The sequence below is a fragment of the Lepidochelys kempii genome, chromosome 4, assembly GCF_965140285.1.
Source record: "Lepidochelys kempii isolate rLepKem1 chromosome 4, rLepKem1.hap1, whole genome shotgun sequence".
NCBI classification, from domain to species: Eukaryota; Metazoa; Chordata; order Testudines; family Cheloniidae; genus Lepidochelys; species Lepidochelys kempii.
Genome location: NC_136383.1, coordinates 134048371 through 134075220, shown reverse-complemented (window position 1 = coordinate 134075220; position 26850 = coordinate 134048371). Strand labels below are relative to the sequence as shown.

At 42.6% G+C, this 26850-nt stretch overlaps 1 protein-coding gene across 4 annotated transcripts in view; it reads right to left on the bottom strand.

The window, feature by feature from the left end:
* RNF24 (ring finger protein 24) overlaps positions 1-26850 on the bottom strand; it is a 72650-nt gene that overhangs the window by 39882 nt on the left and 5918 nt on the right. Inside the window, exon 1 of one of the 4 annotated variants that reach the window (XM_073342946.2) lies at positions 20868-20957. The exons of 1 other annotated variant lie outside the window; for it this stretch is intronic. Coding sequence is in view for 1 of the 3 variants with exons in the window: in XM_073342941.2 (XP_073199042.1) it covers positions 20751-20782 (32 nt within the window). In the remaining 2 variants the exon portion in view is untranslated. 2 more of the 4 variants (XM_073342947.2, XM_073342941.2) reach the window with 2 other exon arrangements.

Sequence of the window (26850 nt, the reverse complement as noted above, 5' to 3'; positions counted from 1 at the left end):
TCCTCCTCGAGAGGTGGTCGCTAGGTCGAAGAATTCTGTCTACACCAGGGCTATGGTGGGCTTACCTACACTGCTCAGGGGTGTGGATTTTTGTTAAGATAACAATCTTCTAGCGTAGACCAGTGTGTGTGTGTGTGTGTGTGTGAACGTGTATGTGTGAGTGGGACAGAGATGTCAACAATCCCAGACACGAAAGGAATAAGCAAGTTGAAGGAAGATTAAAAATAAGCACTTTGCTATAGGAGAAAAGAGACTGAATATCTTGAATCGTAACAGACCCTGAAAGAGGAAAAGTACAGTATACTCCCATGAAAAGTCCCAAGAGATTGCTTGGAGGAAAGTTCTAGTAGGTCCACAAGAAATGTTACAAATAAAATAGCTTAACTAGAAGAATATGGACAGAAAACAAACTCTTACAGGATGAGGAAGGGACATCAGAGGGTAGCAAAAAGGTGACATACGGACTGGAAAATAGAAAAGGAGTACTTGTGGCACCTTAGAGACTAACCAATTTATTTGAGCATAAGTTTTTGTGAGCTACAGCTCACTTCATCGGATGCATGCAGTGGAAAATACAGTGGGGAGATTTATATACGCAGAGAACATGAAACAATGGGTGTTACCATACACACTGTAAGGAGAGTGATCACTTAAGATGAGCTAATACCAGCAGGAGAGCGGGTGGGGGGGGGACGAGGGGGGAGAAAACCTTTTGTAGTGATAATCAAGGTGGGCCATTTCCAGCAGTTGACAAGAACGTCTGAGGAACAGTGTGGGGGGGGGGGGGGGAGGAAGGAAATAAACATGGGGAAATAGTTTTACTTTGTGTAATGACCCAACCACTCCCAGTCTCTATTCAAGCCTAAGTTAATTGTATCCAGTTTGCAAATTAATTCCAATTCAGCAGTCTTTCGTTGCAGTCTGTTTTTGAAGTTTTTTTGTTGAAGAATTGTCACTGTTAGGTCTCTAATTGAGTGTCCAGAGAGATTGAAGTGTTCTCCGACTGGTTTTTGAATGTTATAATTCTTGACGTCTGATTTGTGTCCATTTATTCTTTTACGTAGAGACTGTCCAGTCTGACCAATGTACATGGCAGAGGGGCATTGCTGGCACATGATGGCATATATCACATTGGTAGATGTGCAGGTGAACAAGCCTCTGATAGTGTGGCTGATGTGATTAGGCCCTATGGTGGTGTCCCCTGAATAGATATGTGGACACAGTTGGCAACGGGCTTTGTTGCAAGGATAGGTTCCTGGGTTAGTGGTTCTGTTGTGTGGTTGCTGGTGAGTATTTGCTTCAGGTTGGGGGGCTGTCTGTAGGCAAGGACTGGCCTGTCTCCCAAGATCTGTGAGAGTGATGGGTCGTCCTTCAGGATAGGTTGTAGATCCTTGATGATGTGCTGGAGAGGTTTTAGTTGGGGGCTGAAGGTGACGGCTAGTGGCGTTCTGTTATTTTCTTTGTTGGGCCTGTCCTGTAGTAGGTGACTTCTGGGTACTCTTCTGGCTCTGTCAATCTGTTTCTTCACTTCCGCAGGTGGGTATTGTAGTTGTAAGAACTCTTGATAGAGATCTTGTAGGTGTTTGTCTCTGTCTGAGGGGTTGGAGCAAATGCGGTTGTATCCTAGAGCTTGGCTGTAGACGATGGATCGTGTGGTGTGGTCTGGGTGAAAGTTGGAGGCATGTAGGTAGGAATAGCGGTCAGTAGGTTTCCGGCACAGGGTGGTGTTTATGTGACCATCGCTTATTAGCACCATAGTGTCCAGGAAGTGCTCAGGACTGGAAAATGTTTGTTTCTTTAAAAAACAATTAGAAGAAGCCCTAGTACTAGTAGCTTCCAGAGGCCCTAATAAAGATCAGGGTCCCATTGTGCTTGGCTCTGTACTAACACATTATAAGGAACAGCTTACAGTTTGTGGCCCTGATCCTGCCATCAGATTTGCATGCATGGCCCTTTACACTGGAACATTTTAAAACACTAGATCCACACTGAATAGGGAATTAAAATCCTCCATGTAAATTGCCAGTTCACACATTTCAGCTGAGATAATTTGAATTAAAACCAGGGGATTAATGCACTAAAACAGAAAGCCTCTAGTTCAGAACTAACTTCTTCTCTCCTCTTTTATTACACAATTCAATGAGTCAGACATGCCAAGGTTTAGCTCTGGGACATAAGCCTATTTCTTTGTCACTTACAAAAGCAATTATATTAAAGTATGAGTTAATGGAAGATTAAAGGTTAAAAATGTAAAAAGCCCAGGAGTCAGGAAATGAAGTTACAGGACTCACAGCTACAGGACGCACAGGAACATGCATTTGCCAGCTTTGCTCACATATACTTTTGATTGCAAACTGGACTATTAAAGATGGACCTAAATATACAAAATGGCCAAGTTCATATCTACAATAATGCCACTATAGTCAATGAAATCACATGAGCCATGAATTTGGCCACTATGTGTAATGCCATCAAGGTAACACTAGTATGAAAACTCAACATTTTCATTTCCTAATTTTAACACATGAATTCCAACTGTATGTTGTTCACTTGGTTTATATTTATTAAACAGGAAAGAAACTGCTTGACTTAATGCCATTACACAAATAGCTCATGTAAGCTCTCTGGATCATACTGGACTTTAGTGAATGGGTTGGGTGAGGAGAGAGCTCATGCCTTCACTGTCAGTGGATGGAGACAGTTCTCAGCATAAGTGGGTTAAAAGGGTAGCAATGCATCAGTTTGTATTGTGACAGTTCTATCTTAGCAATGGGAAAAGACAGAAATAGAATATTTTTAAACAGAAGCTTAGCATTTGTGGTAAACTGGAATGCAACTGTCCCTCTCCATCATTCCCAAGCGATTTTATTCTGTTCTCGGCGTTAAGACAGAGATTTGGGAGAGGATTTATAAGTGCATGTGTGCAACATTCACCATCTCCTTGTTCACATTGTCCCTCCATGTCTCCTGGTTAGGTTGGTCAGAGAACCTGCATTTTTCCTAGCACCCCAACAACCTAATGAAATGGGTGTGGCTTCAATAGACTGATACAACTTAACACATTCCCAGGAAGCATGCTCAGAAATGTTTTCACTGATTCATAGATTTTAAGGTCAGAAGGGATGTCACAGCCCCTTGTAAGGGTTCCCCTGAGGGTCACGCCACAGGCTGCTAATTTGGGCCCACATGCTGGGCTCATGCACTCAAAATTCCTGAGTCTGAGGAAAGCCCAGGCACTGCCTCCAGCTTTGGGTCTCTAGGCACACTCTTGGGGTGCAGATCCTCCTAGAACCCCTTCCTGAGAGCTGAGATCCATATCCCCACCTGGGACTAGTGCCAGCTCCCCCTCAACTCCCCAGTGGCTAAAGCCCACTCTTTCCCAGAACTCCAACATTGTGAGCAATATGACTTACAGTTTATCCCTTTAGGAAGGTGTGATAATTGAAGCAGTTAACACACAGGGGTTTGGAAGCTTTGCAAAGTCTAGGAGTACTTGTGGCACCTTAGAGACTAACCAATTTATTTGAGCATAAGCTTTCGTGAGCTACAGCTTACTTCATCGGATGCAAAGTCTATCACTCTTCTCTCTGCTGCTAAAATGTCTGGTAAGATCCACCTCATCGGATGATCAGAGTCCTCCACCAGGTGATCTGTTGTTAAGTTACCTCCCTGGGGAGGTTCAGACTTGAGAAACTGGTTTGCCCTGGATAGTAACCAACTTTGTCTCTGGAAATGGCCCACCTGATGATCACTTTAGATAAGCTATTACCAGCAGGACAGTGGGGTGGGAGGAGGTATTTTTTCATATTCTCTGTGTATAAATAAAGTCTGCTGCAGTTTCCACGGCATGCATCCGATGAAGTGAGCTGTAGCTCACGAAAGCTCATGCTCGAATAAATTGGTTAGTCTCTAAGGTGCCACAAGTACTCCTTTTCTTTTTGGATGGGCTAGCACCAGCAGGAGAGTGAATTTGTGTGGGGGGGTGGAGGGTGAGAAAACCTGGATTTGTGCTGGAAATGGCCCACCTGTTGATCACTTTAGATAAGCTATTACCAGAAGGACAGTGGGGTGGGAGGAGGTATTGTTTCATGATTTCTGTGTGTATATAGGTTTCAGAGGAACAGCCGTGTTAGTCTGTATTCGCAAAAAGAAAAGGAGTACTTGTGGCACCTTAGAGACTAACCAATTTATTTGTATATAAATTTGTATTTATTTATATAAAGTCTGCTGCAGTTTCCACGGTAAACATCTGATGAAGTGAGCTGTAGCTCACGAAAGCTCATGCTCAAATAAATTGGTTAGTCTCTAAGGTGCCACAAGTACTCCTTTTCTTTTTGCGAATACAGACTAACACGGCTGTTCCTCTGAAACCTTTTCTTTTTGTCTCCCTTATGGCTTCTATGTGAATAGAGGACCATCAAGGTTTAATGATCCTCCATTGTATCACCTTGGAATTTCACTGGAACATGGAGGTAGAAAGACAGAGAAGGCAGGCAAGCTCCATATTCAAAATGGAGCCTGCAGTCTGATACATATATGCATAGCCTCTCCCCAATAACAAACAGAATTCATAGCTGTACTTAGTCTCTAAGGTGCCACTAGTACTCCTTTTCTATAAGCTGTACTTAGATTCCCCAAACCATCAACAAGAGATCATTAGAACAAACTATTTATAACAGTTCCCTCCCCCTCCACTGAAACTTAGTAAAAGACTTCGGTCTTGTCTGTATTCAAAGTTGCATCAATTTAACTAGAGGTATGATTTGAAGCTAGTTTAAGCTACAGAGGAGCAAAACCCTGTAAGTCAGGTTTAAAATGAATTCAGAGACCCTGGGGGTTTTTCACCTTCCTCTGCAGCATGGGGAACAGGTCACTTGCTGGTTTGAACTAGAGTAAATGGTGGATTCCCTGTAACTTTAAGTCTTTAAATCAAGATTTGAGGACTTTCCATATCTCAGCCAGAGGTTGTGGGCTGATCATAGAAGCGGGTCGGTGAGGTTCTGTGGCCTGTGATGTGCAGGAGGTCAGACTAGATCAGGGGTGGGCAAACTTTTTGGCCCGAGGGCTACATGCGGGTGGGGAAATTGTACGCAGGGCCATGAATGTAGGGCTGGGGCAAGGGGCTGGGATGTGGGATGGGGTGAGGTGTGCAGGAAGGGGCTCAGGGCAAGCGGCTGGGGTGCAGGAAGGGGCTCAGGGCAGGGTGCTGATGTGCAGGAGGGGTGCGGCAGTGGGCTCAAGGCAGGGGGTTGGGGTGTGGGGTGCAGGACGGGTTTGGGGTGCAGGCTCCAGCCCAGTGCCGCTTACCTCAAGCGGCTCTGGGGTGGCAGAGGCGCGCAGCGGGGCTAAGGCAGGCTCCCTGCCTATCGTGGCCCCACACCGCATCCGGAAGTGGACAGCATGTCCGGCAGTGGCTCCTGGGGGTGGGGTGGAGTAGGTGCTCCGCTGCATGCTGCCCTCACCTGCGGGTACCACCCCCGAAGCTCCCATTGGCTGCTGTTCCCCATTCCCAGCCAATGGGAACTGCGGGGGGCAATGCCTGCAGGCGAGAGCAGAGCACAGAGCTCTCTGCCCACCCACCCAGGGACTGCAGGGACGTGGTGCTGGCCACATCTGGGAGCGGTGCGAGGCCAGGGCAGGCAGGAAGCCTGCCTTAGCCCCGCTGCGCCACAGGGCTGGCAATCCCGCAGGCTGGATTGAAAGCCCTGACAGGCCGGATCCGGCCCACAGTTTGCCCTTCCCTGGACTAGATGGTCATGATGGCCCCTTCTGACCTTAAAGTCTATAAGCCCTCACAGGCTTTCGTACCAATTTAACGAAAAACAGTTAACTCAAATTTAAACCGGTGGCAACTTGAATATAGACAAAGCCTTATTCAAATACCCAGAGGTATGCATTCAGCCATGAGATATGATTATTTTATTCATCTGATATATACATACAATAATCAAAATCCTCACCAGGTGCACACATCTAAACTGAATTCCACGTGATCTTTTGGGCACAGTAGAAAACAGCAGCAAAAAAACCCCCTAAAAACTATTTTTAAAGCTGACCACCTCACCCACCAAAACAGCTCAATGGAATTTTCTCTAACTTCTCCTCTGTAGTAAAGCCAAGCCTGGGCCACTTCAACCCAAGGGGAACATTTTGGAGCAAATTATGAGCACACGCAAAGGGGAGGTTACTTGTGTGAAAAGTTAAGGTGAGAGTCTTCAATCACAAAAGCTATAATAAAAAATTACTCTGCAATTGCTACATACTTCTTTGGGGAAAAGGCTCTTTGCCAGCAAATGCTAAACCAAGGGCCAAGAATGCACTCTGTGTTTCATTTAAAGAAGTAGGGGAAAGTTAGCAGGATCTGTTCCAGTTGCGAATAATGTCTAAGTAATTAAAAAAAACAAAAAAACTAAACACTAGAGCAAAGGGAAAAGGAGTGGAGAAAAAACCATGACACTTGTTTCCATTTTCATATTCTGTAGTTTTATAATAGGCTCTGGAAACACAGCCTAAAGAAAAAGGACAACATGTTTCCACAATATATACATATACACATACGCTATGAGATCCTGATTAACTGGCTGTCTGGGATGTATCTAATATCTGCTCAGAGTCCAGCCAAGATGTTAAACTAACGTAATGTACTGCACCAACATGCTCTCATTAATCAATGCTAAAACCCTATCCTGTTCCCTCCCAAATGAATTTGAGACTAGCTCCTTTCAAGAATATGTTTTATTAAAAGCAATCTACAATAATAATGAATATATAGAAAACCACACAGGTTACAAAAAGTGACGGATTTTGCAAGCATCTGGATATCACGTCATTCAAGAGCAAGACAATATTAGTAGCTAGTGCATACTGTTATGGAAATTCCCTTAATTACAATATTGTCCATGAAAATAACTTTCTTTCTTTGGCTATTATTTATCCCCAGCCAGTCTGATACGCATGGGAATTTGTGCAAAGCAGTAACATGAACTATGACTGGCTAAGAGCACATGTCCAGGTCATGCTATTTCAGTACCAACTAGCTATCTGGAATCAGGTTTGCATCTCTTGTAGTTACCAGCTCTGTCTTTCTGATGACATGAATTATACATAAATCCGATACTTTAATCGGATTCACAGAAACAAGGAAGTTCAGAATAAAATGTATGACAATGGCCGAAACAAGAATATTAATAATCTTAATAAAATACTTGAGTGGTGTTATATTTTATATAGTACCAATATATTATAGAATTTATAGTGTTAAAAACACCATAAGATGGTACAAACTTATCCGAGACAATGTTAAACATTTGTAAATTCATGAATATGGAATACTGCTTTAGTGACACAACTTTTGATTGGCAAACTGATAAAGACCTATATTTCCCTCCACGTGTTTGTTTTATCCACACAGATTTGGGGCAGGCAACTCTCCGTTATATGTTTGTACGGTGTCTGCCAAAATGATGCCCTGGCTTCTAGGTGCTACTGTAATGCAAATGAATTATAATAGTCATCATGCCATAATGGTACCAAAGTTACCTCTCCAGAAACAGGAGAGATTAGAATAAGTGTACTGCTTTACTGTGATTTATTATATCTTGATAAGCTTTAACTTCCTAAGTTATATTAATTCATTCACAACTTGGTCAGCAATATAATCTGAAATTTTAATTAATAAAATTAAATTTATAAGGCTCATGGAGCTACTACTAATATTTTTGCTAAGCAACCTAAAGTTCAATGAGTTTGAGAAACATGGTATAATTAATTAAAATTACTTAACTAGTGTGTGTTTGTTCTTACAAAAAGCTGAAACTCCATCTGTAACCCTATTATTTCTTGGCATTGTGGCGACTCAGAACTGCTCCTGGTCTTATACACACACAAAGTGCACTGCAGTACACAGAGGAAGTATAATATAAGGAAACAGGTAAGGGCATAGGACCAAGTTAAGATAAGGGATATGAGTAATTTCCATGCAAGTTGCACCTACTTATGCCAAGTTGGCATTTGGCCCAGCGTGTACACAACTGGAGGTTAAGACGCTGATCTGGTGTTGAAATGGTGATTCAGGAGGTAGCACTCCGCCCTCAGTCACTAGTATATAAAGCCTACGCCATGAGGTTGCTATGCTGATGGATGTCCCATGTTTCAGATGAGACATAAAACCAAAGTCTAGTGACCACCAGTGGTCACTAAAGATCCTATGGATCTTTTGGCAAGAATATGGATGTTAGAAAGGAAGCATGATGGAGCAGCTGCAATGGTGAAATGGAAACAAGTATCCCCCGTGTCCTGGTCAAATTCCAAACCTACATAAAATCCCCTTCCACTTTCAATTGCTTATGACATTCTTCAATTTCTCGCCTAGCCATTAAGCAGGGCTGCTGTGTGCTCTTAAGGACTTCCCACATGCCACCCTAGAATGGTCGTATATCCCTTACCTACTCCCTAAGAAAGTTGCAAAGCTTAATTCATGTTTTCAAAGCACAAATATTTGGATAGAAGACACTACAAAAATACAAACTTATTTAAAAGAACAGAGTAAACATGAAAGCACACTTTGTTCCAACACATCAAAGGCGTTTGTCCTCAGTAAAGACTAAGTCTATGACAAACCTGAACATTTTACAGTACAGCAATGTAAGTTACCTAAGAGTAGGAAATGAGCCCCTTCCCCCCAAAATCTTTTGCAAAGTGGAAAAAAATTTCCACATCCTGCTAACTCCTAACGGCCAAGTGGAATTTTACTCAACTAAAAAAAAAAATAATTTACCTTTGAAATGAAAAAACTTGCAGCCTTTTTCTTTCTGAGGCCCCCTACAACATACTACAAAACTTCAGGGCCCAGCTGTGGGGCCTCAGGGCTCCTGGCTTTAGCCACCGGGTGTGTGTGATGGGGGAGAGAGGGAGGGAGGGATGGCAGCTTGGGGTTCCAGGCACCGATGGGCTCAGGGCTCCCCATGGCTCCGCTCTCAGCTTCAGCCCCGTGGCTCTGCTCTCGGCTTCAGCCCCATAGGGGGCACCGGAGCTCAGGGCACCCGGCTTCAGCCCTGTGGCTCTCCTCCCAGTTTCATCCCTGTTGAGTTGCCAGGGCTCGAGGACCCGCAGACCCCTGAAGCCAGCTCGCAGACCTCCTGGGGGCCACGGACCCCTGGTTGAGAACCACTGGAATAGGTGATTTTTTTGCAGAAAGCTATAAGCACTAGAGAAAGAGTGGTTTGTAGCTACTTCAATACTATCTAATATCACATCCAAAAATAAGTTAAAAGAAAATTAAGGTCGCAAAGTCAAGCACTCAATAGGAAATGGCAGAATTAAGGTTCCTGTGTGGCCTTAATTCAGTCCCCATGTGTATACGCATGATATGGTCTTTGATTACATGATCATATGGAAAATTTCAGACTGAATGGCTAAAGTTTGGCAAAAAGTCATAAGCAGTTCAAAATAGAGTCTTCTAATGGAAAGCATCAGGCAACCTTAACTCTATGTGGCCCTATCAGCTCTGCCTATAATACAAGGCAAGAGCGGTTAACTCCTGTTATTTAAGTTAGAAGATAATCATCAAATTTGAGGAACTGCTTAAATGTACCCTTATATGTGAATGAATTTGTGCTAAGAGTGGCATGGAAATAAATGCAGAAAATAGATCTCTAGTTTTCATTAGTTCAAATTCCTTCATCCAGTGCTTGTTAGGAAGGCAGGCCACAGTCTGCTCAGGGCTGATTTAACATTTTACAGAAAAATCAAAAGAACCTCTAACCAGCCTAAAATAGTGAGGAAATGAAGTTCAAAACAAAGTAGAACATTTTTCGTTCATGATGTGCTCAGATTGGACTGAAGCAGAAATGAGAAATGGAAGTGATTCATTAGGTCATTTTGTCCATCCTCTTGCCAGTGGTTTCGATGGAAGTCCAACCCAGAAAAGTACGTGTGTGGCATAACTACAGAAAGCTTGCAGAGCAGCCAGCAACACACATTTGGAGATAGTCATAAGATCCATATCCAGTGTACTGAATCGCAGAAACCTAAATTACATCCATTAACTGCTTGTGCCCACAAAATTGTCCTACCCGTGTATTTGCTTCTCCCCTCCTAGCTATGAAATAGTACTTGAAGAATTTTTTCCTTTGGCCTTTTGTTTCACTGTTTCCTGCCACAACACCTCTATAGGAGATCAAAATGTCGTGTCCCTCAGCACTGACTTTCATTTCTCGCCAGGGTGGTGGGAAAGCATGCAGCGTTTTTTCAAATCCATATACAGCGTAGGCTAGTATTAACGCTATGATGGTGGAACAATGACTCTAGTTTTAGATTGTCCAGTTTTAAAGGGTCACTATCGCCCATCTCGCATAGGCGAACAGGAACCTTGCATAATGTTGTCGCTTCTTTTGTACCCACACTTTCTTATTTTTCATAAAATACTATCATGTACTTAAAAAGAAAAGGAGTACTTGTGGCACCTTAGAGACTAACCAATTTATTTGAGCATAAGCTTTCGTGAGCTACAGCTCACTTCATCGGATGCATACTGTGGAAACTGCAGAACACATTATATACACAGAGACCATGAAAAAATACCTCCTCCCAACCCCACTCTCCTGCTGGTAATACCTTATCCAAAGTGATCACTCTCCTTACCATGTGCATGATAATCAAGTTGGGCCATTTCCAGCACAAAAGTTTGTGTGTGGGGGGGCGGAGGGTGAGAAAACCTGGATTTGTGCTGGAAATGGCCCAACTTGATTATCATGCACATTGTAAGGAGAGTGATCACTTTGGATAAGCTATTACCAGCAGGAGAGTGGGGTGGGAGGAGGTATTTTTTCATGCTTTATGTGTATAAAAGATCTTCTACACTTTCCACAGTATGCATCCGATGAAGTGAGCTGTAGCTTACGAAAGCTTATGCTCAAATAAACTGGTTAGTCTCTAAGGTGCCACAAGTACTCCTTTTCTTTTTGCGAATACAGACTAACACGGCTGTTACTCTGAAACCTATCATGTACTTAGTTTCCCTTCGTGAGAGGGGACTATCTGATAATCTTTAGGATTTCAAATTTGGTGCACAATTGGTGGCATCCTATTTGCATGTCCCCCATGTCCTGTGCTGCTACTTGTCCAGCACACAGACCAGACAGGAGGAGCAAAAGTGCTAAAATGACATGCTCAAAGGTCAGTTTCTCTCTGCTGGTCCTATTGGTCATGGGAGACCAGTGCTGTGCAGAAATAAACACAGGCAAGATCCTCTGCGATTGTTGTAGGAACTCAGGGTACAGGTGAGGTTGGAAAACTAACAAGGTAGTTTCTCTATTTCCCTATCACCCCCAAGCAACAGAGGATCATGTCTATTCTGTTTCCCATTGCCCAGCAACAGCAGCAGAGTGAAAATGACTAGGATCCTGTCATGTTAGTACTTCTAGCCAAATGATGTGTGCAGCTGGAGAAGAAATGATGTGATGAGACTAATCTTGGTCTCACTATCCCTGTCAGGTCTCACTATCCCTGTCTGGTATGTACTCAGATATTGGGGATTTGGGTTTACACACTACTGTGTTGACCCCCTCAGGCCAAGTGGAGGAGGAGAGGTGTAAAGTGACACACACAAAGATTAAGTGAATTGTCCAAGGTGACAGAGTCAGGAGTAGAACACTGGACTACAAGCTCTCATCCTCTGCTTTAAGTACTAGATCACACTCCAAGCAACTCTCCACTAATATTTCCCCCTAAATTTGAAAGGGAAGAATCCTTGACACACAAACAAAATTAAAACTCCAGATCCATGTGCAATTCTTCACAGTGGCGCCAAATGGCTCTCCTTTCAACACAAATCCATATGTTCCTTTTAAATAAAAACACTGAAAGCCAGGAATGAAGCTGCTCCATGAGATGTGGATGTAGAAACACAACAATATCCTCTTTCTGCTTCATAGCAGTCAACGTTCCAGGCTGGCATTTCACAATAAAGATAAAAACAGCACTCCACCGTTATTGCTCAATTCAGTTAATTTCTTCCTCTTTCCCAATGGCCTCTAGCTTGCTGTGCCCATTCTTGACCTCCCGTGTCTTCCCTGTACATGATTACTAGAGTCCACTGTGGAATACAAACAGGAAACCCTTGTACCACTGAGCAGTAAATTCATGGATACTATGAGGCCAGATACAGTTAGCTATAGGTAAGGCTGCGATTCTGTCATAGAGGTTGCAGAAGTCACAGATTCCATGACTTTCTGCGACCTCCATGACTTCCACAGCTGTGGTGGCCGGCGCAGCTGTCGCCAGGCCAGCCACACTGGCCGCTGCTTGGAGATGTGCCAATATCAGCAGTGGCCCCGGGGGCAGCCAGAGCAGCAGCCCCAGGGACAGCCCCAAAGGCCATTGGGAGAGTAGTCCCCGGGGGCCTTGAAGCAATGGGCTGCTGGGGGCAGTCAGCCCTCACTGCTGGAGCAGGGGCCCCACAGAGCAGCGGGGCCCCAGGCGCAGAGATTTAGTCATCATGGGTATTTATAGTAAAAGTCATGGACAGGTCACAGGGCCGTGAATTTTTGTTTACTGCCTGTGACCTGTCCATGACTTTTACTAAAAATACCCGTGGCTAATTCTTAGCCTTAGCTACATGGCAAGTGCACTGGTGATCCATGGATTTACAATGATGACTGAATAAGGGCAGAGGCTCAGAGAAGGAAGTCATTAGGTACAGGGTCCCTCCAAAACTCTGATCCCCCCAAAATCCTGAAAACTACTTTCTTTGCCAATTCATGAATTGTTATACTATGACAGGGGTTCTCAAACTGGGGATCACAAGGTGGTTATGTGGGAGTCATGAGCTGTCAGTCCCCGGGTCAGCTGTGGGGCTGGACCTGTCAACCCCGCACATGGCTAACAGCCCCAGCCCTGCTTTGCCCCCCCAGGTGTGGGACTGACAGCCCCAGCCCTCAGGGCGTAGGAGTCACACTCAGAGGCTTGCTGTGTGAAAGGGATCACCAATACAAAAAGTTTGAGAACCACTGTACTAAAACAAGGAGTGCTGCTAAGGAGAACGTGAATAGGCCCGCTCATATCTTTTATGTTAATACACAGACATCTCATCATTTCTCTAACGGAGTATAGTCAGAAATAAAATACCAAGAGATTAATAGTCTGCACAGCATATGTTTAAGGTAGGCATCTTGTGTTAGGTGCAGGAATGCTGTCGGTCACCAAGAACCAAAAGGTAAATGAAATAAAGACTAGCTGAGTTCAGTATGGGGATACAGAGGAGGAACTAAATAAGGTTGCTATATTATCTCAAAAGTTTTTAGGGAGTAGTTTGAAAAGGGACCAGGTGGCTCCAAGGACTAGCTGTGGAACAGCAAAGTAGCATGGGGATAGAAGGGAAGAATCTTTATTCCTGGGGGAATTCTGCACCACGGCACACTGCAGAATTTTGCAGAAATTAATGCAGTGCATTCAGAATTTCCTTTCCCCCACAGAAATGGGATGCAGTGCTGCTGGCCGCCACTAGGGGATGCTAGACCCAACAGGGTCCAGCTCACACACAGAAAACACTGCCAGGGGAGGGAGCAAGAGGGTTCCTGGCAGCTGCAGTTCCCAGCATGCCCTGAGGGAAGGAGACGGCGGTGCGTAGGAAACTCCATGCAAGCCTGGGACCCAGCATCAGGCTGTTTCTCCCTCTGGATCCCTGGGCTCTGGGGGAGGGAAGGGTGTATTGGCTGGCAGGGGCACCATGGCTGGGCTCTGGGGGGGAGGGGTTCTGGGTGTCTGGCCCCCTGGCTGGGCAGGGGGCAGAGAAACAGGAACTGGGTTGTCATAGGGGTTTCTTTAACTCTCTACTCCTGGGGGAATTTTCTGTGTGTGTATTGTTACAGACATACTTGCTGACAGGTTTTTTGAAATAAATTACCAAAATAATTGAAACTGGTGTGATTATCTAGTGTTATTTTGATAAATAAAATTTGCAGAATTTTAAAATATTGTGCACAGAACTTTTATTTTTTGGCACAGAATTTTTAATTATTTGGTGCAGAATGCCCCAGGAGCAAATCTTGTACTGCTGTTACCCTCATTCCTTGTTCTGTGAACACAAGACTTCAGTCTCCAGGGATGCCCAAAGTAGCACCTTTCACCTGCACTAAATTTTGTCTCTCTCACACTCACACACACACACAATAGAGCAGCATGCAGATGACTGAAAAGCTGGTGTCCTGTGGTAGAGAAGCACTAACAAAGCCGGTGAGTCTCCTATTTGTTTTAACAGGAGATGTGTCCCTCCACTCTTGCAAGGCAAGGGTACATTTTGGAGCTCAGTGGGATTTTTTGTTTTTGTTTTGTGTTTCGTTAAAAGATTTTAAGATATCAACATTATTTAAAAAGAAAAAGGAGGACTTGTGGCACCTTAGAGACTAACATATTTATCTGAGCATAAGCTTTCGTGAGCTACAGCTCACTTCATCATGAAGTAAGCTGTAGCTCATGAAAGCTTATTCTCAAATAAATTTGTTAGTCTCTAAGGTGCCACAAGTCCTCCTTTTCTTTTTGCAGATACAGACTAACACGGCTGCTACTCTGAAACATTATTTAAGAACCTTAAAAAAAAAAAAAAGGCATTCCTCACCCTACTCCGATAGGAATTTGTGCCAATGCGTTTTTACTGTTTGTTTTACATCCTTCCTGATGCCAACAGAAGATGTTAACCTCAAAATGTGCTAAATATATGGTTTCTCTTTCCCCACATTTTAAAGTAACAGCTGTTTTCTGTGGAGGAGGAGGAAAGGTTTTCAGAATTCTCGCAGTTTGGTGGGAAGAAAAAAAAAAGTCCTAATGCAAGTTCACGCAATATTTTGGGCCGCATCTTGTGATTTTTCAATACGGTGTATGCTTTACTATCGGCAAGCGGAATTTTTCAACTGTTCTGAGGCGGTTAAAGAAATTCCATGGAATTGTAAAGAGTCAGGGATACTGAGATTCCACTATCCCACGCTGGGAACTGCAGCAGGGGAAATGAAGAGAACTGAATACTGTGACTCCCTCCGCAACACTGCAAAATTGGCCAGTGAACGCAGCAGCATTCCTGGGGCCTTGCACAGGGTGTAGTGTTGTTTGAGTAAACAGTGACAGCCATAAAACAACATGATTTTCCCTCCTACAGTTCCTCCCACCCTACTGTATACTCAGTGGTACGAGCCTGCACAGTTTATAAAATAAAACAAAACAAACCCAAAACCTGATCATGTCATTTTACAGGATAAATTTGAAACAGGAAAAAAAATTACAGTAATTTACTGTTGTGCTCTCATTATTAGGGGTAAAATTCAATTTTGACTATAAGCCAGGCTGATACGGTCTGCCCCCTTAAGAAATTCACAAGCCAAACTGTAGTGGCCTCAAAATTAGTAGTTTAAGTCTGGGCTAGAGGTAGAATTTTTCATCCACGTAATTGGATAATAGATTATTAAATTATGACACCCTTAAAATAGGAGTATTCATCTCAGTTCAGCAAATCTAAGTTCTTTGGCCATTTATATTACTTTTTGACTAGATAATTTCAGTTCACTAAGTTTTGTCTCTTCTCTAGTTTTTAATCAATAAACTATTAGCATTTCAAACATCAGAAGGGCACATTGGATCAGAGAGGCTTACACTGACTGCTAGAGACCTACGGTGGCTGCAGGATTTTTTTTTTTTTTTTAAGTTAAGTTTCTAGCCTTTTTCCTCGCAGAAGCAGACCTCAAAGTGTGTAACTCAACTGTATGTCAATGAAAAAAGGAAAAATTTCGAAGTTAATCAGACCAGCTGTTTGCAATTAAGATGTTTAAAAAATGGTGTTTGGTTCTGTTGCGGGGGAGGATACCTCTTCCCCACTTCTGCAGCCAGATACTAGCTAGAGAATAGAAAGTCAAAGGCAACTGCAATGAAGTTGGATTTTTTTATGCAATAGATGCACGTGTATAGCAGGTTGGTAGGGGGTGCACAGGAATAACTCCCTGCTGGGTTGCCTACCCGAGTTCCCAATTCCTCTGTTTCCTTGTTTAGGTTTTTTATCGGCTTAAACCTTAACTCTGAATTTTCCAGTTTTCAATTCTAAAACTCACCCACTACGTTAATACAAGGATTTTTACCTTTATGTTACTGCTTGCAACCTTAACTTCACTTTACAGTGGTTTTTTGGGCCTAGGATACACTATTTATTGAGATCTATTGTAAGATTGCTGCAAAGATATTGGGAGTGCCTAGGAAAATTAAGCCACCAGCACAAGAGAGAGCGCTGCAGTGGTCAAGAGGTCTTATACCAGAACTTTATAACTTCATGTAATTAGAGTCTTCTACTGGAAGGCAAAAGATATAGGCACCAGCCACACAACTTAGCAACGAGCATCCAGGCTATGCCAACTATCTCTTTAAAAGGTCAAGAGAGCATATGACGCAGTTGAGTAGTAATACAAGCTTTTAATACAGGCTAAAGATACTTTAAACTGGTCCATTTATCAAACCATAATCTCAATCTGTCAGCATTCCCAAGTCCCTCTTGCTACCACTATGCAAGCCTCTCAGCAGGAGAAAAGAAATTGAGCGGACTGTTTCTTTCCTCAATTCCACCCTCCCTACTTTCTATACACTTTGTACCACCTCTGTCTTTAGGAAAAACTCAGCAAAACGTAAGCTTAAATTTTAAAAACAAAAGACTGGAATTAAACCTACACCGGGGCTCCACAGGCTAAACTGTGTTGGTGGAATGATAATTTTTTTTAAGTGCAGAAGAGCAGCATTATTGAAATTCTGTAAGAGAAGCCAGTTTTCCTCAGCTCCATGGGGGCTGCCATGTTAAATCACATTTGAATTCACAGAACAAGGCTGCTCAAATACCACCATGGCAGCAATTGGCACATTTCAATGAGACTACCATGGCCTCATTAGTGTAGTGGAAATCATGAGCCTTCCTTTGTATACATTAAAAAAGCATGTCTTTGAAAGCATACTGGGGGGCAGCCAGGGTTTTCCGGCTTGAAGCTCGGCAATTGGACAATGAGGATCACCTAGCCTACCTAGGTCAAGCAAATACAGAAATAAAACAAGCTGGGGAGAAAATTATTTTAAACAAGCCACACACAAAGGAAGATTTTAAGCAGTACTTTGAAGGGGGAGAGGGAGGGTCAGTAGGGTGTAACTTAATCCTTACCTTCAGATCTGTCCAACTAAAACCTACTTTTCCTGGACTCCAAGGAACAGCATTTTTGCAATAGGGTCTTTTTTTTATTATTAGAATTAAGGGTGTTTTTTTTTTTTTTTTACATTTTTAGAATGTAAGTACTTAATTTGATCTTTCTCCCCTTCACATCAGATACAAGAGGGCTAGAAAAACAGCCCTTCCTTTCTGGTCCAACTAGGGTCTGCCAGTCACCCACAGGAGGCAAGGGGACTGATTCTGAAATCATTTTCCTACAAGATAAAACTCATTCTAAACAAACAAATGAAGGTTACATAATCAAGTGGCTTCAAAAATAAATCCTCTTTGTGTATGATCCTGCATACCTCATTCGGGCAAAACTCCAGGGTCAGTTGCAATTCCCCCGTGTAGGAGCTGCAGAAAGGTACCCTAAATATCTTATGGTACTGTCTTCACTAGCATTGTTAAAGCGCGGCTGCGGCAGCCTTTAACATGGCTGTGTAGTCACGGCACCAGTGCCGGGAGAGAGCTCTCCCAGCGCTGTAAAAAACCCATCCCCAAGGGGGGGTAGCTACCCCCGCGGCTCCAAGCACGGGTGCACTGTCCACACTGCCACTTTACAGCACTGAAACTTGCGGTGCTCAGGGGGTGTTTTTTCACATCCCTGAGCGAGAAAGTGGCAGCGTAGACAAGGCCTGAGAAATGAACAACACTGAGTATGCACCAACTGCATTCTTTTTTAGTCTTTTAAATAAAAGGAAAAAACCAGGTATCAATTCAAGTTCTTGGATTTATTAAAAAACCCTACAAATAAATTCAATATTTAAATTAAAAAAAAATCTTACTAACAGCAAATAGATTCCTTCTTAAACCTATACTACTTTGGGTACACAAATGGTGCTGCTTAAAAAAAAAAAAAAAAAAAAAAAAAAGAGATAATCCCTGCAATTTTATAAGCCGCTAATCCACTGATCTCATTGAAAAGGATTAGAATTATTCTCTTACTAGCAAATTAAAGGAGTTCTGAACCCGATGTAAAGGAAAGCAAAGCACAATCCACATCCTGCAGAGACTGCTACCACACAGAAAGTCACAGATGAGGAACCCTCATCTGGCTTCCCATTAAAGAACAACTACTCTTTCCCCCATAAGTAAGCAGAGTCAGGACTGAGAACTACCCTGCCCCATAATATATGGCATGCAAGAACAAATTCAACCCAACTGCTATTTTAGTCAGTCTGACTATTACACAAGGTAGTTGAAACATCTGAGTTCACGTCCAAGATGAATTCCTGCCATGTATGAAGCACCATGAGAAACCTATGGGCAAGTCTACACTATACAATTACGCTGACCTAAGTTACGCTGACATACAGCCACTGCAGTAATTAAATCGCATTTGCATGTCCACACTATGCTCCTGTGTCCGTGGTGTGCGTCCTCACCAGGAGTGCTTGCTTAACTATCAGTGTGGGGCACTGTGCGGTGACTTCTAAAAGGCAGCAACAGTCAACATAAGCAATTCAATGTCTACACTGACACTACGTTAACCTAACCACATCGACCTAAGCGCTACACCTCTCATGGAGGTGGAGTTATTAAGTCAGTGTAGAGGGTGAGTTGCATCGGTGGGAGTTACATTTTAGTGTAGACACTTAGAGAGTCAGGTCGATGTAAACTGCCTTACGTCAATCTAACTGTGCAGTCTAGACCAGAGCTATGAATGACATCATGACATTTTGTGGAAGAAAATGTGTCACAGAGATGTTCTCTATGCACTGTCTTACCGTCTCAGTTGTTGGAGGAGGAAAGTAACAATTGATACATCGGCTCCATAAAAACAAATTTATTTTGCTCTGGTCACTGGACACTGAAAAGTTCAAAACAGTTTCAGCAGAACCTCCCTGTCTTATCAGCAAGCCTGATAATTCTCTCAAAAATCCTGGCAGTCTCACCCCATTTCACAGCCAAGGTTTAACGGCAGAGTTCTGTAGTCAAGACTTGCACTTCTAAGATTTAATTACTTGTAAAAATATACTATAGGATATCTATGGAAGTACTGTGAAGTATTATCTGTCATTAGAAACCAACTACATTTCTCAAAACAGACTACATTGTGATACAATACCTTTGATTTTTAAATAGTCATATTTATTCAATCCTTCATTAGCAAGATCCTACTGCGAATTTAGTTCCTGTGTCATAAAAAAACACTCTCAGACAATGAAAAGAAATCAAAATAGAAAGTGCATTAAACAATGGACAGATGATATAACAGACAATTTATTTGAAGGGAATCAAGTCAAATCTGACCCAAAATTTAGATAGAGTAAAAAGTAAGCTTTTGCCAATATAAATCTCTTAAAAAATAAAATCCACTGACACCTCCACTGAAGTTCTGAATTGTATCTAATCCTGGTCTATGTGGGGAAATTGATTGGCACAGCTATAGCAGAATATTTATTTGGTTAGAGATATGCCAGTCAATTTCTGCATGTAGACAAGCCGTAAAGAATGACTGAGAAAGAAATTAAACAGCACGAAAAGGGAAGTCACATCTCTGTTCTCAGGCTCTTTTCCTACTACAGTGAATGCTATGAGTAATCTCCATTCATGCAAACATTCAGCTGAAAAAGCAGTCACTCCCTTTCTGCTTTTCAGCAACGTCACAATATCACACTCAGCATGCAACATTCTTTGTGTAAGCATGTAAAAGAGGCCAAATGTATAAACAATAAGCTAAAAACAGAACTCACATTATAGTTTGATGTAAGCCCACGCTCATTTTGTAACAATGACCTCACTGCTCTTACACTTGATCAGCACTGTCATCACTTGATAAATATTAGCACTGCAACATTTGACCACATGGACTTTACATTGCTTTGAATTAAGACTGCCAGTGCAATGGCAGCTACTGCACATGCATATACCCTCTCTATGAAGCAACATAAATTACAAATATCCATTTGCAATCACAATACTGTACATTAGTCTGCAGTCACAACCGTCCCTTCTTGTATTTTAACTTATTGTTATCAAATCACCAGTTTAAATACTTCCACTCCCAATATTTCAAATTTTCATGTTAGCACAAAAGTTTCCTTCATAAACCAGACTAGCTCATATTGAGCAGACATATTTCATGCCAATCGCCTTTTCTCATGACTTTTCTCTAATGGCGAGAACTTTGCATTTAAATCATCTACTAGGAGTCTGGTTTCAGAGGAGCAGCCGTGTTAGTCTGTATTCACAAAAAGAAAAGGAGTACTTGTGGCACCTTAGAGACTAACAAATTTATTTGAGCATAAGCTTCCATAGCTCACGAAAGCTTATGCTCAAATAAATTTGTTAGTCTCTAAGGTGCCACAAGTACTCCTTTTCTTTTTACTAGGAGTCTGTTCATCTTAAAAGCACCGATTTATAGGAGTTCAGGTACATGAACCCTAATGTGAGAGAACAGAAAAAACAGTGCACCTCCAATACCCAAGCCTTTCCTGCTATTACCATAGTAATGCTGGATATTTAAACCACTACAGAGCAGGCGCTACCTGTATTTAACTACTAGTATCAGAGCACAACTTACAGAAAACTGGACATCTGAACGGAGATGGACATCTGTAAAGAAATTAAAAACAAAAACACACACACACAATACAGCAGCAGTTGTCAAACAAAGAGCTCCACTAACCCCACGACTCACTGGCACTGCTGGGGTGATAGCTGTGGTGTTTTAAATTAATACAGCTCAGACAGCCCTGATGAAGCGCAGGAGTTGTAACTGACACACACATCTGCTATGCCAGTCACAGCCAACAAACAAAATGAGAGATGGGTTTTTAAAACAGCACCACTGTTTTTTAATCATCAACCGAGAGGCACTCATAAAAACAATGTTAATGATCGATCAGAGGGCAAGAATGCATTAGTCCCATCAGATAAGAGTTATTGTTCCAGTGACAGATTCTCTATAACAATAAGAAAAGGAGTACTTGTGGCACCTTAGAGACTAACCAATTTATTTGAGCATGAGCTTTCCTGAGCTACAGCTCACTTCATCGGATGCATACCGTGGAAACTGCAGCAGACTTTATATACACACAGCGAATATGAAACAATACCTCCTCCCACCCCACTGTCCTGCTGGTAATAGCTTATCTAAAGTGATCATCAAGTTGGGCCATTTCCAGCACAAATCCAGGTTTTCTCACCCTCCACCCCCCCACACACAAATTCACTCTCCTGCTGGTAATAGCCCATCCAAAGTGACAACTCTCTACACAATGTGCATGATAATCAAGTTGGGCCATTTCCTGCACAAATCCAGGTTCTTTCACCCCCTCACCCCCCTCCCAAAAACCACACACACAAACTCACTATCCTGCTGGTAATAGCTCATCCAAAGTGACCACTCTCCCTACAATGTGCTATTACCAGCAGGAGAGTGAATTTGTGTGTGGGGGGGTGGAGGGCGAGAAAACCTGGATTTGTGCTGGAAATGGCCCAACTTGATGATCACTTTAGATAAGCTATTACCAGCAGGACAGTGGGGAGGGAGGAGGTATTGTTTCCTATTCGCTGTGTGTATATAAAGTCTGCTGCAGTTTCCACGGTATGCATCCGATGAAGTGAGCTGTAGCTCACGAAAGCTCATGCTCAAATAAATTGGTTAGTCTCTAAGGTGCCACAAGTACTCCTTTTCTTTTTGCGAATACAGACTAACACGGCTGTTACTCTGAAACCTGTCTCTATAACAATAGTGTTCTTAAAAATAATGGTCTTTTCCTCTTTAGTATAAAGAGAAATGCAATAATGAGCTAGCTACTTTGAAGAGAGATGCATTTTTTTCTTTGATTCATTTTAATATACTGAATCCCTAAATATATAATACAGTTTAAAGTAATCCCTTCTGGTGATTATATTTCTCTAGTACATTAATCTGTATGTCCACAGTGTTCTTGCTTTCAATGTGTTCTTTGCATATCTCAAACGTAAAGATGGTTTAAAAAGAGCCTTTTAATTTTAAAAATAAAAAGGTGGTCAGGCTATGTGTTTAAACACAGGAAAGTAGGGGCCGGTGGATAAAAGACATTTTTAAAATTCTGGTAAAATTCTAATTTAAATATCAGATTTAATATCAGAACATTCCTAGTATTGTTCTGACACAATACTTTCAGATTCTTTTTTACTATAAAGCTTTTCCTCAAATCATTGCAGAGTTAAAAGCCATATTGGAAAATTGATTCCTGGATGGCCAATACTCTAGATTACGCAAACAAAAATATAAATATCTTTGTACTTTCCACCTTCTTATCACTTTGGCCAGGGTGGATAACTAAAGTAGACAAGACAGTTTCATGCACAGGTTCTCATGATCTAAGACACTGTTAAAGGTCACAACCCGTCCAGATGAAATGTTTCAATACTAAGATTTTTTTTTAATTTTATGAATTCTGTAAAACAAACCCACAAAATCTAAATTTGGACCTAGAAACACCTGATAGCTTGACAGTGCCCTTAAAAACCTACTAAAGAGGGATATATTATAACAACTGGACGCCTAAACCTGGTTTATTCCCACATCTGCTTCCTCCTCTTCCCATGCCCAAAAACATCTCTGGAGAAAGTCTCACGATCATGCAGTCTTCCTCCATTGCAACTCTCTTCTCTCCCTCCTTCAGTACTGCTGTAGACTCTTATCAAACAGCTTTATTTCTCCATCCTCATTGACTCCTATACCTCAAACTCCATTAGGAGTTTGCTATATTTAACTCACTCTTTGCAAAATCTTGCTTGTTTTTCAAAGAAAAAAATCGTCAGATCATCTTATATGGTCCCTATATACTGAAGTATCTGAGCCCCACACAATATTTAACGGCTTTTTTGCTCACAACACTCCTATGAGATAGGGAACTAAGGCACAGAGAGGCTAAACAAACTTGCTCAAAGTTACACAGGAAGTCTGTGGCAGAGCAGGGAATTGAACTCAGGTCTCCCAAGTCCAGGCCATGGACTATTCTTCTCTAGAGGAAAAGCTGCCACCACAACCTCCCTTCCCTTCCCTCTCACTCTCTTCTGCTTTTCCCTGCCAACATGTATCCTCTCCTTCTGTCAGAATGCTGTCTTCCACTCCATTCTCTCCTAACTAATCAACCTACTGCGTTCCCACTCTCAGCCATCCCCTTTCTCTCCTCCTTCACCTTTCAACCTTTTCTGGCCTATTTCACTCAAAATACAAGCCTGCTGTGGTCTTAACTCAGCTGCTTCTCTAACTTTGCCCCACCTCCACCTCAGTGAACATGCCATTGCCTTGAGATCCTCTCCTCCATTTTAGATTCCATCCAGTCCCTCCTAACCCTCTCCAGTCCACACAAACTGCTCTCCCCAAGGTTTCTAATGATCATTTCCTCTCTAGATCCTAGGGCCTGTCCTTCATTTGCCTTGACTTCTCTGCTGCTCCTGGCACTGTTGATAGGACACTGCTAAAAATCATGTCCTTTCCTGGCTTGAGATACCATCTTTCCTGGGTTCTCTTCCTACCTCTCGGATCACTTCAAAATCTTTCAGTAGGGTGGGAGTCTTCAACACACACCCATCTCTCTGTGTGACAGTCCCACAGGGCTCCAGTCTTGATCCTCTCCTCTCTTTAATCCCTGTAGACGGGTGACTTCATTGCTCACAGAGGTTTAAACTGTCACCTATATATTGCTAGGTTTCAGAGTAACAGCCGCGTTAGTCTGTATTCGCAAAAAGAAAAGGAGTACTTGTGGTACCTTAGAGACTAACCAATTTATTTGAGCATAAGCTTTCGTGAGCTACAGCTCACTTCATCGGATGCATACTGTGGATGCATACTTTCCACAGTATGCATCTGATGAAGTGAGCTGTAGCTCATGAAAGCTTATGCTCAAATAAATTGGTTAGTCTCTAAGGTGCCATAAGTACTATATATTGCTGAATCACACCTATCCTCTGGGCTCTCAAGCCGTCTCTCTCAATTCGCTCCTCATCTCAGCCTGTTTATCCAACGGTTCTCCTCCGAGAAGTCTCCACCAGCTTACACTTAACATAGCCAAACTGAGCTCATGATTTCCCCCCAAACCTTCTTCACTAATGCCGCTTCCTGTCACTGCCAATACACCACCACCCTCCATAGCTGAGCCTCATTGTGGGTCATCCATCTTGAATTCCTCCCACCCTTACCTCATACATCCAGGCTGTAACTTAAGTCATGCCACGTCTTTCTTCACATCCTATTTAAAGATCTAACCTCTTCTGTTTGTCCTAACAGTCAATACTCTCATCCAGGCCTTCGTTGGTCCTAATGACTGCTGACTCCCCCTTCTGGTCCCCTAGCACTGCCATACAAAAAAGCAGCTACAAAGATCACCACCTTTGCCTCACCACCTTCTCTTTGTATTCATACTCTGGCTCTCCCTATAGCAACAAATCAAGCTCAAGCTTCTCAAACTTCATAACTCTGCTTTCCCTATTTATCTGAGCTTGATTTATCACATTACAACCTGCCTCCTCTGTTCCACCCATTGGGCAGCTTCTCACACAAACATACCTTATGCCTTCTTCCACACTGACCCTTATGCACTGAGCACCCACACTGAATTGTACTCTAAGGCCAATAACCTCTCCTCAAGACGCACCTCTGCCATGATGCCTACAAGAAATCAGCCAATGAATAGCAGCTTGAGGACAAGCTGATCCGCATGGTTGGTACTTTTACATCATGATGATGAAAAAAACTCTATGTGTACACAAAAATTGTATATTTGATAGTGTTCCCCTCCCTTTACATGCTACTTCCTAGTCAACTGTTCAGAGCAGGGACCGTGTTTGTTATTTGTTTGCATAAAAGACTGCTAATCCTGATCAAGATCTCTAGACACCACCATATTATAAATATTATAAAATGATGACTAAGAGAACTAACAGGCCCTTGTAGTTTGCTGGGCCCGCCAGATTTTGTAGAACAGACTATCTTTGCTGCTTGGAAAAAAATCTCGTTCTCTCTTTTCAGGAATAAATAAGTTAGTTCAATTAACTGATCAGCGCCAGTGAAAGAGGCTATCGTAGTCAATTGCTGGTTTGATAGTTCATCTGCCCCCTCCAGATGAACGGCCAATAAGGTCCACTAGCTCAGAGGTTTAACTTCCTAACTTTTGCAGCAAATATGTACCTTTTAGAATGGGTCACCTCCAGGAGAGTGGTTATTATGGTTAAGGTAGAAGCAACCAAGAGGCTCCAGCTTGTGCAAAACACGATAGCCCAGCTCCCTAGCTAGAGGAATCACATCACCCCTGTACTCTATACACTCCATTGGCTCACAGTTCATTTCCAATTCAAGACCCTGAGCCTTATTTCCACGGCATGCATCCGATGAAGTGAGCTGTAGCTCACGAAAGCTCCTGCTCAAATAAATTGGTTAGTCTCTAATGTGCCACGAGTACTCCTTTTCTTTTTATGAATACAGACTAACACGGCTGTTATTCCGAAACCTGTCATTTACAAGGCTGTGAGCAGGTCAAGGCTTTTGTATATCTGAAATAGCCTCTCCAACTACAAGCCTCTGAGCCAAGTGTCTTCTGGGACAATGCAGTTAACAAGGCCTAGAAGAAAAGTTGCAAAACTGTAGATAAAATGTCTTGGGTCAACAATGCTCAACTTTGATATCAGTTCTATCTCCCGCAATAGCTAAGCCAAAGCCTAGCCAGCTTCAGAACATATTACAAGATCCAGCTATGAGCCATAGATGTTCTGCCATAACAGAAAGTTAGGAAACCCTAATATTTGGGGTGAAAGTTTTAAGAACTAAACCAAAGCAAAAATGTTCAGGCCTACTTTATGTACACATCATAAAGAATTAAAATGGGTCACAATTTTTTTCTGCTGTATGGGTCACCTTTAAACAGCTGCTGCATTCCACTGGGGTATGAATGCTTCCCATATAAATTCAGACCTTGAGATCAAAGGCTTTGCATAGTGATTATCATCTCCAGGAAGAAGCTTCCTCTGCCTTTGCATTACCCTAGGGCTGGCCTTGGTTTACTGACTGCACAGAGGAGAGAGTGAACGGCTAGGGGAAAAGCTGGAGCAGCAGTAGAGGTTGACCAGTAAGACCACCTTGTGTTCTATTTAGAATCACTGATTCTACTGATGTTCTGTGAAGGGTAAAATAGCTTTGTTGATCTCTACCACTGCAAGAGCAGGAGAGTTATGCATTTGGAATGACACTTGGATGGCAGCAGCCTGATATACCTCTAGCCTATGACAAAGTCAGTTGCTGCTTGTGTAACATACTGGTGGGTGGGTGGGTGTTACAGGCTCCCCTTTTGCACTGTTCCAGTGGATAAGTTTTTACAGCCCCCAGGTACAGAGCTTTGGCTCAAACTGATGCAGCTCAGGCTTTCAAGTCTGCAGGTTCCCAGTTCCATCCTTGGTGCATCTGCCAAGAGGACAGACATCATGCTTGCTATGACTTTCATTGGCTAGATCAGCAGAGGATGGGCCCTCACTGCTGCTACAATGTCCGACCAGGGGGGAACAAACACCCCTGGTTCAGTTTCTAACGGTGAGCTTGAGCTTAAGGCCAGTGGAGAAGTGCTGGCTTTGTAGATGACTAAAGAGAAGCATAAAGATGGAAAGGGTCCTGTGTTTTAATGTGCAAAGGAGTG